The sequence below is a fragment of the Lithobates pipiens genome, unplaced genomic scaffold (assembly GCF_037356315.1).
Source record: "Lithobates pipiens isolate NorthernLeopardFrog02 unplaced genomic scaffold, aLitPip1_a1.2 Scaffold_18, whole genome shotgun sequence".
NCBI lineage: Eukaryota > Metazoa > Chordata > Amphibia > Anura > Ranidae > Lithobates > Lithobates pipiens.
This window is the reverse complement of record NW_027507758.1, coordinates 527461336-527477531: the sequence shown is the minus strand read 5'-3', so window position 1 is coordinate 527477531 and position 16196 is coordinate 527461336. Positions and strand designations below refer to the sequence as shown.

At 43.9% G+C, this 16196-nt stretch overlaps 1 protein-coding gene across 6 annotated transcripts in view; it reads right to left on the bottom strand.

Annotated features, from left to right (window-relative positions):
- Positions 1–16196, bottom strand: part of LPIN1 (lipin 1) — a 270004-nt gene that overhangs the window by 57738 nt on the left and 196070 nt on the right. For all 6 annotated transcript variants that reach the window (XM_077488801.1, XM_077488806.1, XM_077488803.1 and 3 more), the window contains exons 10-11: positions 11807–11900; positions 4204–4273 (exon numbers count right to left, since the gene is read on the bottom strand). In XM_077488801.1, the coding sequence (XP_077344927.1) occupies positions 4204–4273; positions 11807–11900 (164 nt within the window). The remainder of the gene's footprint in view (positions 1–4203; positions 4274–11806; positions 11901–16196) is intronic.

Here is a 16196-nt window from a genome sequence, read left to right as displayed (position 1 = left end):
CCCATTAATTGTACAGGCATGTAAACAAGCGCTGTGCATTCTTCAGTAAAGAAAAATAATTAACAAAATCTGCATTTTTGGTCAGTAATTTACGCCTCATGTGTGCAAATACAAAAAAAAAAAAAAAGTCTAAAAAAAAAGTAGATGTCAAACAGGAGTATTGTGTGCAAGAGGCCTTAAATGCACTTTCAGGTCTTCCCTGAAGCGATCACCCAAGTGACTATGGACTGGTGTAAGCTGGTGTCCACTGAGATAGTTACATGGAAGCTCTAACAAGCAGGGCTCTTGTATTGAACTGTATTGTAGCTATACTGTCTCCTTTTGTATTGTAAAGCACTGTGCAAACTGTTGGTGTGATATAAATCCTGTATCATAATAAAAATAATAATAATCTTACTGGTCAGCTTACTGCAGTTGAAAAAATCCTTTCTGAGGCAGAAACTCTACTCATACTTAAAGAGGAGTTCCGCCTGGGAAAAATCAGTCAGTAGCTAAAAATAAGGTGGCTGCTGACTTTTAATATTATTATTATACAGGATTTATATAGTTCCGACAGTTTACGCAGCGCTTTACAGCATTAATATATGGACACTTGCATGTCCAGGGATGCCGATCTTCTGATTTCCGCCATTCCTGGTAAGGGAACCAGGCAGCAAAGACTTTCGGCTTCACTCCTGGTTCCCTACTGCGCATGTGAAAGTTGCGCTTTGCGTTCTGAATGGTCCCTGCTGTCTGGGACCTGTGCATCTCCCAGAGAACAGCGGGGGGGGGGGGGGGGGTATGACGGACATAGTGTAGTTCGCTGCACAATGTGCGGCGCTCTTTCGTCTGGATTTGACAGGTATCTGCTTCCCCCTCCCCCTGAAAGGTGGCAAATGTGACACCGGAGAGGGTGGGGTAGAACTTCAATTTCTGGGTGGAACTCCACTTTGAGCACAGTACACTCAGGCCAAATATCAGGCGGCATCGGTCGGTTCAATAGAAACCGGTTGACATTTGAGCCTTGTGTATGGCAACCGGCCGGCTTCTGTCGAAAGGCTCATGACCAAAAAAGGTCGGCCAATCAACTCCCGATCAGCTCTCTCAGCCAATGGCTGACAGCCCTGACCAGAGTCTTCTTACAAGAGGGGCCGTCCCCCTCTCAGAACACAACAGCTCAGCAGGGGAGATCGCTGTACTAACATTGCATAGTTCGTACAGCAGCTCCTCCCGAGCTGTTCAGTTTTTTTTTCCTTCAGCCCTGCTGGGTTGAACGAAAAAAAAAAAAAAAGTGTGTACTAGACTTAACTGTATGTTATCACTAAAAGCTGACTAACCTAAAGTGTGTTGGGGTCCCTAGTAAATTACAATCAGTTTTCTGGGAGTAGGCAACCCGCTGCTCAATACTACTACTGTACTAAACCCTGAGGCCTGTTTCACACTTTCACCAAGGTTTGTTGAAGCTTTTAAAATACCATTCAGCTCCAGTTTGTAAATGTTGAACACGCATCCTAATAAAAGTGTTGACTGACACTTTAAGCCAGCAGGTTTCAGAACTTCTTGAAGTTTGTTGAAAGCATGTTGAAGCCTGCTAGGAACTTGCTTAAAGTGGCAATCAACACTCCCATTACGATGCATATTCAACATTTACAAACTAGAGCTAAACGGTACTTGAAAAGCTTCGACAAAGCTTGCCGAAAGCTCTGCGAATGTTTGTTTTGTTCACACTGCTCTTTTACAAGCTGAAACCTGTGCGAAACAGGCCAAACCCTTCCATGAGAACTCTGACATTTAACTGTATTTCAAAAAATCAAAACGGAGCAAAAGGCTTGATAAACAATACCAAACAACCAACTTGTATATGAATGAGTATACACATTTCTTTGTACTCAGACCTTTATATAATTTGAATAGATGTTGCATACACATGAGTTGGTTTGGTATTGTTAGTGAGAATTGTTTTGGGGAGCCTGCACTTTTTTGGCATTATATAGTAAACTACTACCATATTGAAAGGCTTTTTTTTTTAATGCTCCTAATGACACTATACGTCCCAAAATGCCTTCATATTGGTTCTCAAAATAAACTACCAAAACTGTGTGTGGCTTGTGAAGATACAATAATAATGAGATGAGGTTTCAAGGATTGAGAATAGAGCTACAGGTAAACTGTCATGAAAGGAACATGAAGGGCTATCACTGCTTGTTTCCTTCTAACAATTCTCCACCATCATGGTGACCCTTTTGCCTCGTACACACAATCGAACTTTCCGCCAACAAAACCGTGAGATTTTGATCGAAGGGGGTTGGCCCAAACTTGTTTTGCATACACAAGGCCACACAATTGTTGGCCAAAAATTACGAACCTTGTAACATACTAGACGTACTACATGGTTTTTCAGCTCTTTAGCGCCACCTTTTGGACTCCTGCTAATTTCGCTAAAGTTTGGCGAGTGTTGATTTGCGTTTTTCTTTTCGTGTTTTTAATTTTACGCTTTTCATTTTGCGCTTTTCAGTTAATTTCTGAACAGCCGTTCATCAACCAGACATGTTGCAGAATCCGAGAATATAACGTGTTATTTATTATTGGCCTTGGAGTTATTGCTTTGACTTTTATTTTGGTTGAATAATGATTCCATTTGGTATATTTTCTATATTTTTGGATGCATAAAATGCACTTTTTGGTTAAGTTCTATGGGAAGAGAGCATGTCTAATTTTATTTGTTTTCTTTTTTAATGCACAATAAAAAAAAAAAGTGTAAAATAATGCTTGGCTATGTGTTTTACTTCAAATGACAATTTGGAAGTAGGCAGTTACATTTAAAAAAATAATGTAAAATTGACAAGGGACACCAACATAGTTGTATCTTTGATCTTAAAAACTACGGGATTATGGTGTTGTGGTAACTTGTCCAAAAAAAATAAAAAATAAAAAATCATAATAATATTATTCTTGATATCACTAGAAAAAAAAGCCTTTGAAAATTAGTTTGGCATAACTCCATCAGTATAATCAGCAAAGCAGCTTCATTATTATCCCGTTAAAGAAGAAGAGAATGTGCGCTGCATTTGGAGATTTCATAATTTGCCACGTCATGAATGATAATTCTGCATTAAAGCGGGAGTCCACCGGGACTCCGCGTTTTTTTTTTTTTTTAAAAGCCAGCAGCTACAAATACTGCAGCTGCTGACTTTTAAAATAGTGACACTTACCTGTCCAGCGCGCCCGCGATGTCGGCACCCGAAGCCGATCGCTAGGTCGTCTGTCGGGTCCTGCCGCCGCCATCTTGGGTATGGGAATCAGGAAATGGAGCCTTTCGGCTTCATTTCCCGGTTCCCTACTGCGCATGCGCGAGCCGCGCGGCGCAATCCGGACGGTCCCCGCTGCCTCTGGGAACTGTGTGTTTCCCAGCAGGCAGCGGGGCACTTGCGCAAAGGGGCGGGCAGTTGCGGAAAGGGGCGTAATCTACACCCCTTTCTGCAGACAGCTATCCCGGAAGTGGGTGCAGTTACCTGGATTATCCAGGTAACTGCACCCCCCTCCCCCCTGAAAGGTGCCAATTGTGGCGCCGGAGGGGGGGGGATTCCGATGAGCGGAGGTCCATTTTAGGGTGGACCTCCGCTTTAAGAATGTTAGTTTACAAGACTGACCGCTTCTGCTTCCGAGCATGCGTGTTTGTTCTTTGGACTTTTGTCCAACAGATTTGCGTACACACAAATCGGAAAATCAGACAACGTACATTTGTCCACGGAAAATTTGAAAACCTGCTAGCCAACATTTGTTGGTGGAAAGTCCGACAACAATTGTCCGATGGAGTGTACACGCGGTCAGACTTACCGCCAACAACCTCACATTCAACATTTTCCATCGGAAAGTCTGGCAACAATTGTCCGATGGAGCATACACACGGACGGACTTACTGGCAACAGCCTGTCATCACACATTTGCCTTTGGAAAGTCCGATCGTATGTACGGGGCTTTTGGCTTTGAGTCGCTGACTCAAAACAAGCACGTAAATGAGTAAAGTGAAGGAAAAGTCAGAAGTCCTTATCGCCATAATTGGTCCCGGTCAGTGAGTCAAAGTAATGAAGCAAGAGGGTCAGCCGGATCACTAGCCCTACCAGAAATAAGACCAGCAATAGCAGCCTTCATATTTCTTTTGTGACAAGTTTCCTTGATAAAAACAAAAAGCTTTCTTCTGCATTCATAACCTTGTTTTAGTACCTTAGGCAATGGTTTCTGGAAAGCCTGCATGGCCAGGAGCAGAGGGGCAGCTGTAGGCCAATTGTAGTATCTAAGGAGGACAAAAAAACAAAAAAATCATCCATCACATTTCAAGAATACAAAATTCAAGTGACATAAAATAAAAGTATGATTACTATTCATCAAATTATTTACTTTTACGAGGCAAAACAATTAAAGTGGTATTAAACTTGAAAGCAAAGTCTATTGGGCCTGGTAGACCCGCTAGCTCCCTAAAAGGTGATCCACATCCTACTGCTCTATTATGCACGGAAAATCTGAATTCTGCTATGGAAGAAACCGGTGGCCCTTACCATTTTGGCTTGGAAGGTGCTGGTAAATAAAGCATTACCATTGTATAAGGCTACATATAATAGTAGAGGTGTGCCAACTACATTTGAAAAAGTGTGGGGGGGATTGGATAAATGACAAGTCCACTGCAACACATTGTCTACAATGGAAGTTATTGTGGAGGATATGCTACTACTGGGCACTGAAGGCCCCTGTGAGCACATAAGGTATTTGATCCCTGTACTTTAGGGGAGCTATTATTTGGAGATGAAAGTGCTTATTATGTAATATGTTGCCATTTATTTAAATTATTATGTCACAATGGTATATACCCTGTTTTCCTGAAAATAAGACCTAGCATGATTGTCGGTGATGGCTGCAATATAAGCCCTACCCCCCAAATAAGCCCTTATTTTCAGGGTAGGGCTTTTTTTGGGGGGAAACAGGGTAGGGCTTATATTGTAGCCATCACCGACAATCACGCTAGGTCTTATTTTGGGGGGAAAAGGATAGGAGCTGCATTGTCCACTGGTGCCGAATGTTTCCAAGTTTGTAACTTGCATATAACAAACAAACAAAAAACAAAACAATAAAAATAAAAATAAAACCTGAAAGCTATTTTTTTTTATATTGCAGCTTACCAATTCTTAGCTGTGTATTCTGTTTCAGGCTTTCTTTCTTTTATTTTCACCTGGTGATCCACACAGTAAATCTTTTTTTTTTTTTTTTCAACAGAACAAGCTGTCCTGCAGATGTAGCCATTAAAGTGATGAGACAAACCAATTACCACTGACAGGGGTGCTTACAACAATCAGCTATTATTAATGTTAAACCCTTTTCCCAAAAGAATAAAATAAACTGTTGCTGTAACTGCTTATAAAGTATTTGATGAAGTTTAGCTTCAAATTGTTAGTGTATTTAAATCTGCAAGTGCATCTAACACTTCCCTTTTCCCAGACGGACAATGCTGCTGTCCAAAAGGTGTCTCTTTTGCTCCTTTATCCAGACTGTGGGCACTCTAATACAGGAGGTGTGTTACTAGCCAAATCACCAGGTGAAAAAAGAGAGAAAAAAAAAGAGCCTAAAAAGAAAACAAATGCAGCCATCACATCAAATGATTGGCAAGATACAATGCATTACATCTTTGGTTTTGTGTTTAAAAGGAGACGTACAGCCAAAACTCATTAGGCTGTACTCCTCTTATGGATCACAGAAGTGCAGTTCGTTTTGCACTCCTGTGACCCATTTTCAACAGACAGCAGGCTGAAGTCCGCTGTCTGCTTACGTCACAGAGGCGGTCTAAGTTCGGGCAAAATCTGGACACTGGGGTCGGGATCTGCCCACATGCCTGGACCAGCACCCAGCCCTAGCCTGAGCTGGCTGCTCCCTTCCCCTCCACAGCCCAGCACTCCAGTGAGTGCTGGGCTGTGCTCAAAACACAGGGTACAGGAATGCTTTGTGCTCAGAATATAGGGTACAGGAATGCGCTGTGCTCAGAATACAAGGTTCAGGAATGCTTTGTGCTCAGAATACAGGGTACAGGAACGCTTTGTGCTCAGAATACAGGGTACAGGAACGCTTTGTGCTCAGAATACAGGGTACAGGAACGCGTTGTGCTCAGAATACAGGGTACAGGAACGCTTTGTGCTCAGAATACAGGGTACAGGAACGCTTTGTGCTCAGAATACAGGGTACAGGAACGCGTTGTGCTCAGAATACAGGGTACAGGAACGCTTTGTGCTCAGAATACAGGGTACAGGAACGCTTTGTGCTCAGAATACAGGGTACAGGAACGCGTTGTGCTCAGAATACAGGGTACAGGAACGCTTTGTGCTCAGAATACAGGGTACAGGAACGCTTTGTGCTCAGAATACAGGGTACAGGAACGCGTTGTGCTCAGAATACAGGGTACAGGAACGCTTTGTGCTCAGAATACAGGGTACAGGAATGCTTTGTGCTCAGAATATAGGGTACAGGAATGCGCTGTGCTCAGAATACAAGGTTCAGGAATGCTTTGTGCTCAGAATACAGGGTACAGGAACGCTTTGTGCTCAGAATACAGGGTACAGGAACGCGTTGTGCTCAGAATACAGGGTACAGGAACGCTTTGTGCTCAGAATACAGGGTACAGGAACGCTTTGTGCTCAGAATACAGGGTACAGGAACGCTTTGTGCTCAGAATACAGGGTACAGGAATGCGTTGTGCTCAGAATACAGGGTACAGGAACGCTTTGTACTCAGAACACAGGGTACAGGAACGCTTTGTGCTCAGAACACAGGGTACAGGAACGCTTTGTGCTCAGAATACAGGGTACAGGAACGCTTTGTGCTCAGAATACAGGGTACAGGAATGCGTTGTGCTCAGAATACAGGGTACAGGAATGCGTTGTGCTCAGAATACAGGGTACAGGAATGCATTGTGCTCAGAATACAGGGTACAGGAACGCTTTGTGCTCAGAATACAGGGTACAGGAACGCTTTGTGCTCAGAATACAGGGTACAGGAACGCTTTGTGCTCAGAATACAGGGTACAGGAATGCGTTGTGCTCAGAATACAGGGTACAGGAACGCTTTGTACTCAGAACACAGGGTACAGGAACGCTTTGTGCTCAGAACACAGGGTACAGGAACGCTTTCTGCTCAGAATACAGGGTACAGGAACGCTTTGTGCTCAGAATACAGGGTACAGGAATGCGTTGTGCTCAGAATACAGGGTACAGGAATGTGTTGTGCTCAGAATACAGGGTACAGGAATGCGTTGTGCTCAGAATACAGGGTACAGGAATGCGTTGTGCTCAGAATACAGGGTACAGGAATGCGTTGTGCTCAGAATACAGGGTTCAGGAATGCGTTGTGCTCAGAATACAGGGCTCAGGAATGTCCAGCACCCCAGTGAGTTGGGGGAAGGGGGGGGGGCAGAGCAGACAGCAGTGGTTACAGTACCAAGCTTTCTGCTCACGGAGCCCTGAGAACAAATCGATCGGCGGTGTTTAATCTCTTGGTTCTCAACCGGGGGGCAGATGCTGCATCCACCTAAGTAAATATGATTCTGAAAAAATAAAAAATCCCACAGTTCTCTTTTAATACCACTTTAATTCTCTAAAAATGTTGCAAAGGTCATATTAGCTTGTTAAGCACTGTGCTCCTCTAGAGTAGAGGACAATAATAATGATATGCTCCATGAATTATTTATAGGGATTTGTACAGCTGTTTTTGCATATATGTAAATGAGACAGGACACAGGTGTGAAAAGTCAGCTACGAGTTTATAGCACCATTGTTTCAGCACTTTTATGCTGTTACCCTGGAAATGAATATAATCAAATCAGTTGAAAACAAGCAGGGAATACTGTGTAGTGCTAAGACAAAGACATAACTTGTAATGACAGGCTGAGACTTACAGTTATTGTAAACCCTTACACACCACTTTTACCTACCAGTAAGCCTATAATAAGGCTTACCAGTAGGTACTGGAAATATCTCCTAAATACGGCTTAAGAGATATTTACCAAATAAGATTGTGCCCATGTCATTGGCGCATGCGCACTGAAGAAAAGGCACGATCGTGCGTGGGAGTGACGTCACGTGACTCTGGCCAGTCACAGAGCCAGAGTCCACGGCCCCAGAAGGAAGAGGGGTGAAGATGGATGTGGCCACCAGTGTGGACATCGCGGGCTTCGTTTGCAGGTAAGTGGCACATAATGGACTACTATGCGATGCACAGTAGCCCATTATGCTTTTACTTTGAAGGGAACAAAAGAGGAAGTAAAACCCATCAGGGTTTACTTCCTCTTTAAGCCGGCCATAGATGGTTCAAATCTCTGTCAGTTCAGCAGGGACTGGCCAAGTTTAGATACATGTATGGGCAGGCTGAATGTACCTAAGTTGATCGATCAATCAACTTGGGTACAACCAGTTGGATATTTTATGTGATTATTGCCAGCGACTCTAGCTGCTAGCAAGAATCACTGTGTTCTCCCAGCTGGGGCAGCTCTCCTCGCCCCAGGCAGGAAAACACATTAGCTCCGCGGGAGGGATTCCCCCATCAGCATTGCGTTGATGGGGAAATTAAGCGATCTTCTTTCCTGCAACAGAAAAATCGCTCTATCAACAGCTGGCTTTAAGCAGACCACAGATTATGCCATTTTCTTTACATCGATGATGGGTTGCAGGAAAGAAAACGGTTTGATTTCCCTCCCGCAGAGCCATTGTGTTCTGTCGGTGGGGGACCTTCCCTGCCTGCAGAACACAATAATTAGCGTTGTCAGCTTATAGCCACAAATCAGTCAGGAAAAAACCCAACAGGCTCATTGTACACAAGTGGATCAATGAATCGACTTGTGTACAACCCGGGTGCCCATACATGGATCAAAATTTGGACGGTCCCTGCAGAACCAGACAAATTTTAATAGATGTATGGCTGGCTGTAGGGATCAAATGCAACATTGACATGCATGGATGATTCCCTTACAATGGGCTACAAATGCACACTAAGCAATGGAAAATGAACATGACCCATTTTTTCAACACCGTGCACAGCATGTGTATTAATGTTTGCTGCAGCATCGGTGCCTTGGCTTTTATGAATGGCACCCCAACGCAATATAATGCAGTACATATATTCCAGTAATGCGTAGTATAACACAAGTTACTACAAAGCATAAATGTAAATGGGCCCTACAGCAGCACAGTGGTTTAGTGGTAAAAAATGCGATCTTGTGGCACTGGGATTCTAGGTGCAGGTACCAACATGTATATTATCTCGACACATTCCACTGTAAGTTTTTCTCAATGCATTTACAAAAATCAGCTACCATCCAAAACAATGGAAGCCTATGTGTATAGTATATACTCTAGTATGGAGTTGGGACTGATGTGAAAAAGGTACAAATGTACAAGAAAAAGCTCTTTGGAATTATTCAGCGGTATAAGAATCTGTAATGTAAATGAATAATACATCCGGTTCTTAGTTACTTTGTGCGATTTTTTATTTATTAGTCTAAATTATTCATATAGTGCAGCTAATACCACAATGATTTGCACAGTACATAAACCATTCATAAGAATACGCCCTGCTGCCAGTACGCTAAAAATCGAAAGATAGTAAATAAGGTGGACCTGCGTTCACTTCAAAATATCCAATCATATAGAAGGGAAATTACAAAAACTGTATTTTTGCAAGCACAGGATTGGTTGATAAACAAAGCTACGTCCTTTTTTCTAAGCTCAATGAACAGCGTCCTTGCTAAGGGAAACCCATCCCCATGATTAAGCTCCGGGGGTGGAGCAAAAGCTTGGCCTGGTCGGAGTCCAGGCTAAGGTTGCCCCTCCACTTATCCAAGTAGGACACCCTAGATGTGCGGTTTCCAAGGTTCACCCTTCTTTCCTTGAGCCACTACAGGAGCCAGGACGGGCTCCATCCCCTGCCAGCAATCTAGCAACAGTTATGGACATGCATCCCCCCCTCCATCGAGCCTGAGCGGCACACAAACAATTTCCAGATCAACGAAACCCCAATGTCAGGTTTACTGACTGCAACCTATAGTGGATCTAAAAGATCTCTCAATGCCTCTTAGAATCTGTGACACATTGCAAAAAGGAACATGAGCTTCTTCTGGGCGACAGTGTCACACATTGGGATTGGCTGCGACTGCAGTGCAATTCACGGCACAACAATCATGGCAAAATCACAGCAAAATTGGGGTGCTTTTAGAAGTAATGGCATTGCTAACACGTCCTGCGTTTTGCAGAGAGTTGAAATCACAGGCGGAATCGTGCCTATTATGCCCGCGATCAGGTGTGAATGGAGCCTAAAACCATGCATTCAATAAATACAGCAAAACATATTAAAGTATTACTAAAGACAAAACTTTATTTTTTAAAAAAAAATTTTAGTTATGGATAGGGTGGAGAGGGATTACAACACCTGTCAGGTTTTATTGCTGAATGTGCCTCCGTTCGGGAGATTCACCCTCTCTATATGTCGGTGATGGCAAAACTTTTTGAGCTTGAGTGCCCAAACAGCGACATAAAACCAAATTATTTATTTCAAAGTGCAAACACAAAATTAACCCTACCTGGGGCTCTGTTCAGAGGATGGGACTGAGCATCCCTTTGAATGAGGCCTAAGGGACCAAAAACGTACAATTCTGCCAGATTTGCTCAGAATACAGGGTTCAGAAATGCGTTGTGCTCAGAATACAGGGTTGAGGAATGCGTTGTGCTCAGAATATAGGGTTCAGGAATGCGTTGTGCTCAGAATACAGGGTTCAGGAATGCGTTGTGCTCAGAATACAGGGTTCAGGAATGCGTTGTGCTCGGAATATAGGGTTCAGGAATCCGTTGTGCTCAGAATATAGGGTTCAGGAATGCGTTGTGCTCAGAATACAGGGTTCAGGAATGCGTTGTGCTCAGAATACAGGGTTCAGGAATGCGTTGTGCTCAGAATACAGGGTTCAGGAATGTGTATTGCTCAGAATGCACTGTGCAACATACACTGATCTACCCGACACATACACTGATCTACCCGACACATACTTCTTGCACTACTCACACCTCCCCCCCATATAGTGCACTGTAGATTGGAGGATCCATCCTCCTCCTTAACTCTCCACGGCCTCATCGTCCATCACATCAGGGCTCTCTCCAGCACCGGGCAGGCAGTATTGCAGGAGTCCCCGCCATCCAGCTGCTCCTTGGTGTCCCAGCCGCCAGGAGGTCAGCTGGCAGCCACTGCACCTCTCCCATGGTCATAATCTGCTCTGAGCAAACCCCCACCCCCCCCCCCCCCCCCCCCCAGGCTGTACCAAAGTAGTCCTGGGGCAGGAGGAGCTGAACTAGGGGTCCAGGGGAGGCAATAAGCTGCAGCACAGACCCTCGGGACAGAAGAGGATTAACTTTACATTCCCCTAAATGTCGCACAAGTGACTGCCTGGCTGGGGAATTCCCCCCTTATCCTGGCTTGGCGTTTCATAGGTTCATCACGACTGCTATATGTCCTGTTTATTGTTATCATTGAAAGTAAGAGAAAATCCTAAATCTTGTTGAGTTGTTCCCAGAAAAGTAATAAGAGGGGAAATCTTTCAATGGGGATACTACTTCTGGTTTTGGGACAGGAAGTGAAGGGAAACCTCCGCAATGGGACACATATGGCAAAAAAATACCTAACAGAGGTTATGACCCTCCTTTACTCCATCCAAAATGAAAAAAAAAAGTTTTGCCTATAGTTCTACTTTATTGATAAATAACTAAATAAAAGTTAAAACAGAAAATAGTTGGACTGAACCGACACATACTTGTTTCCAATTTTAACAACAAGGTTCGGATCATCAATGATAGACGGATTGTCCACAAATTGCTGGTATGTCACAACTTGCTCCAAAAACTGCTCTGTAAGAAAAAAAGATAAGAAATCTATAAGATAAACCGTACTTAGTGTGTCTATTCACATGAGGAAGTGAGGAAAGGATGATCTGAAAAGGGCACATTTAATACAGCAATATGTTCTCTGGCCTTGAAAGACAATCTACACAAATAAGAAAAAGAAAAAACAAGCAATGCACTGGAAAAAATATATTAAATAAAATTAGAAAAAAAAAAAAATAATGTAAAGAATAATATATTATATATATATATATATATAATCTCATACATATGTACATCATACATATATTATACATACACATACAGTGAGTACACAGTATCTCACATAAGTGAGGACACCCCTCACATTTTTGTAAATATTTTATTATATCTTTTCATGTGACAACACTGAAGAAATGACACTTTGCTACAATGTAAAGTAGTGAGTGTACAGCTTGTATAACAGTGTAAATTTGCTGTCCCCTCAAAATAACTCAACACACAGCCATTAATGTCTAAACCGCTGGCAACAAAAGTGAGTACACCCCTAAGTGAAAACTTCTGAATTGGGCCAAAGTGTCAATATTTTGTGTGGCCATCATTATTTTCCAGCGCTGCAGGGTTACTCTTTGGCATGGAGTTCACCAGAGCTTCACAGGTTGCCACTGCAGTGCTCTTCCACTCCTCCATGACGACATCACGGAGCTGGTGGATGTTAGAGACCTTGCGCTCCTCCACCTTTCATTTGAGGATGCCTCACAGATGCTCAATAGGGTTTAGGTCGGAGACATGCTTGGCCAGTCCATCACCTTTACCATCAGCTTCTTTAGGAAGCCAGTGGTTGTCTTGGAGGTGTGTTTGGGGTCATTATCATGTTGGAATACTGCCCTGCGGCCCAGTCTCCACAGGGAGGGGATCATGCTCTGCTTCAGTATGTCACAGTACATGTTGCCATTCATGGTTCCCTCAATAAAGTGCCAGTGTTCTACCGAGAAAGGTCCCCCCCGGCGGATAGTGACCCCACTGTACTGCACAGGGACAGCGCTTGCGCAGTACGAACCATAAAGGAGCCGCCGAAAATAGCCGAAGCTGAACACCTGTGAGTCAGCTACAAACAGCGCCTGTGTTCCAACACTGTTGTAAGACTCCTCTTTGTAACAGGGCCCCTTGCCACGCTTCGGGCATGGCCTCGCTTTGCTGCAGTGTGCGGCATATGGTCTGAGCACTGACAGGCTGAGCCCCCCCCCCCCCCCCTTCAACCTCTGCAGCAATGCTGACAGTACTCATACGTCTATTTCCCAAAAGACAACCTCTGGATATGACGCTGAGCACGTGCACTCAACTTCTTGGGAAGGGAAAATGGCTTGGGAGGGAAAATGGCTAACTGGCCCTAATTTGGACATTAAAGTGGTTGTAAACCCTTACAATCCAATTTTTACAACAGGTAAGCTTATAATAAGGCTTACCTGTAGCCAGTGTTAATTTTGTCAGCAAATTTCAATTTAGTTTTGGTCTTAGGACTAAAATTGCATTTTAGTTTTAGTCAAATTTTAGTCGACTAAATCTCCAGGACATTTTAGTCGACTAAAATGATTTTAGTCCACTAAAACCTAATGGGTGTAATTAAATTGTAATGCATTATTTAAGCATGTCTCCACAAATGTCCAAACTCATTAAATTACTGCTGAAGTGAGTGAAAATTTGAATATGTTATTATTTATGGTATTGAGGTATGACCATACACTACAGATCAGTGTTAATTTTGACGTCAAATTTCAATTTAGTTTTAGTCTTAGTCTTGACTAAAATGGCATTTTAGTTTTAGTACCATTTTAGTTTTAGTTGTATTTTAGTCATCTCAATTGTTTTAGTTTTAGTCATATTTTAGTAGACTAAAATGGTATTAAGTTAGTCGACTAAAATGTTTTAGGCGGTTTTAGTAGACAAAATTAACACTGCCTGTAGCTACTCGGGATATCCTGCATGGTTTAGGAGATATCCCCTGTATCAGCATGTGTCAACATCATCGGCACATGCGCACTGAAGCAATGGCTCGTTCGTGCCATTGCTTCAGCTAGTGTGCCGTTACCGCATGCAAGTGTGGGAGTGACGTCATCGCGGCTCTGGCCAATCACAGCACCGGAACCCGCGATACCTGGAAGTAACTCTGGGAGCGATGTCGCTAGCCGGAGCTGTGTACGGGGGGGCTAGCATATGCTATGAATACTAGCTCATTATACCTTTGTCTTGCAGGGTTTGTTTTTGTTTTTTTGGGGTTTACAACTACTTTAATGGCTGTGTGTTGAGTTATTTTGAGGGCATAGCAAATTTACAAGCTGTACACTCACTACTTTTTTTTTGGTTTATTGGTAAATGAAACAGTAAAGAATTACAGTTTCGGTACATCCAACAATAGTGGGAAACAACAAACAGAAACAGCTCCGTATCATAGAAAAACACAGGCCAGATCCATTAAGACTGTGACATAATACATATGTGGGCACTTATACTGTAAGGCATAATAAACAGAGAGAAAGAAAAAATGTTATTCCATGAAAGCATGTCAAAAGCACTCACTGGTCCCTAGTAAAGCAAGAGGACGAATACCATGTCTCAAATTTGCCCATTATGTTGAAAGTATTACAATCCACCCTTACCCGCCTATACAATCCCTTCTCTGGGGTATCAAAGGATCAGCCCCCCTGGTCCCCCTAGCGTGAATCAAATTAAAGTGTCTCTCTTCGCACTGCCCACCCGGGAAACTCGTAGCGGACCAGTAGGACTAGTCCGCACAAGTGTCCGGGTTATTGAGCCAACGGTCCCAGATCTTATTGAATTTATTTGGGCAGCCCCTATGTGCATATATAACTTTCTTCATTGGCAATGTTAGGTTTACCTCAGCTACCCAGGCCCTGAATGTCGGGGTTTCGGGCCGCATCCACAGCCTGGCAATCAGCTTCCTAGCACTGAATAACGCTTCTTGTATGAAAACAGCATGTGAGGGGTCAGTCGGAGCATCCATCACCAATCCTAGTATGCAAGTTTTGGGATCCACCTGGAGGGGGGAACCCATATGGTCATGTAGGAATTGAACAATTTGTAGCCAAAAGGTTTGGATGTCCGGACAGGACCATATTAGGTGGTAGAAGGAGCACGGAAGACCCCTACAACGTGGGCACCCCGGCTCCTGGGAGGGTTTGTATCTGCAAATTCTTGCAGGAGTGAGATAAGATTTATGCAAAATGTACAGTTGAGTCAGCCTGTCGGTTATCCTAGGGGAAGCCTGTTTAACATTATCTAGGATCTCCTCCCAGTCCTCATTCTCCAACGGGCCCACCTCTTCTTCCCATTTGTGCCTTACTACCTCAGCAATTCTGGATTCAGAGCGTCGTCTGAGGGAGCCATATATAGTAGATATTAGTTTTGAGGGCTCCTCACCAACCATAACACCCACCAATGACAGTTCTTGAGGATCAGGAAATCCCTCCCCAAATTGAGCCCGGAGGGCATGGGATAATTGCGCATAGCGGAAAATCATATGCGAGGGGATCTCAAACTCTCCCTGCAGCGCCCGGAAACTGCGTACCCACAGCGGGGTGATGACCTGATACAGGTACACCACCCCCTCTGGAGGCCCAGAGGCCCGCACCCGGCAGCTCCCGAAGCTCCCCCAGCTGAGAGTTGTGCCACAAGGGCGTGTGGGAATGTACCCAGTCCGCCCCCACCATCTTTTGGGCGATCTCCCACACCCGCCTATGTTGAATCAGCAATGGGGCGCGACCCTTCGTACACCTGTTAGTCTCCTTCCCCCTAAACAAAACCTGGAGGGGAGAGTGGGTGTAGCTATGTGGCACTCTGCAAATCAGTGCTTGATACCTGGGAGCATCCGCTTTATGTAGGTGAAAGAAATTAGATAGCTGGGCGGCAATGTAGTATGCGTGGAAGTCGGGGAGCGCAGCCCCCCCCCAGGTTGGTAGGATTCTTAAGCGTATTCCAAGCCAATTTGTGTCGTCCAGAGCCCCAGATGAATGAGTTAAGGATAGTATCTATGGTTTTAAAATATTTAAGGGGGATAAGAATAGATGCATGCCAGAATTTGTATAGGAACTTGGGTAGCAGAATCATTTTAACTAAGTTTATCCTTCCCATTACGCCAAGGGGGAGCCTTGCCCAGGATTGAGTTTTGCATTTTAAGTAGATAATCAGAGGTTCAATATTATGAAATAGATAGTCAAGGGGTTCCCTAGTAATCTGGAGTCCCAAATGGAATGGAAGACACTCTTCGCAGTGGGAGGGAGGCTGCGTCAAGTGCTGGCGGAGACA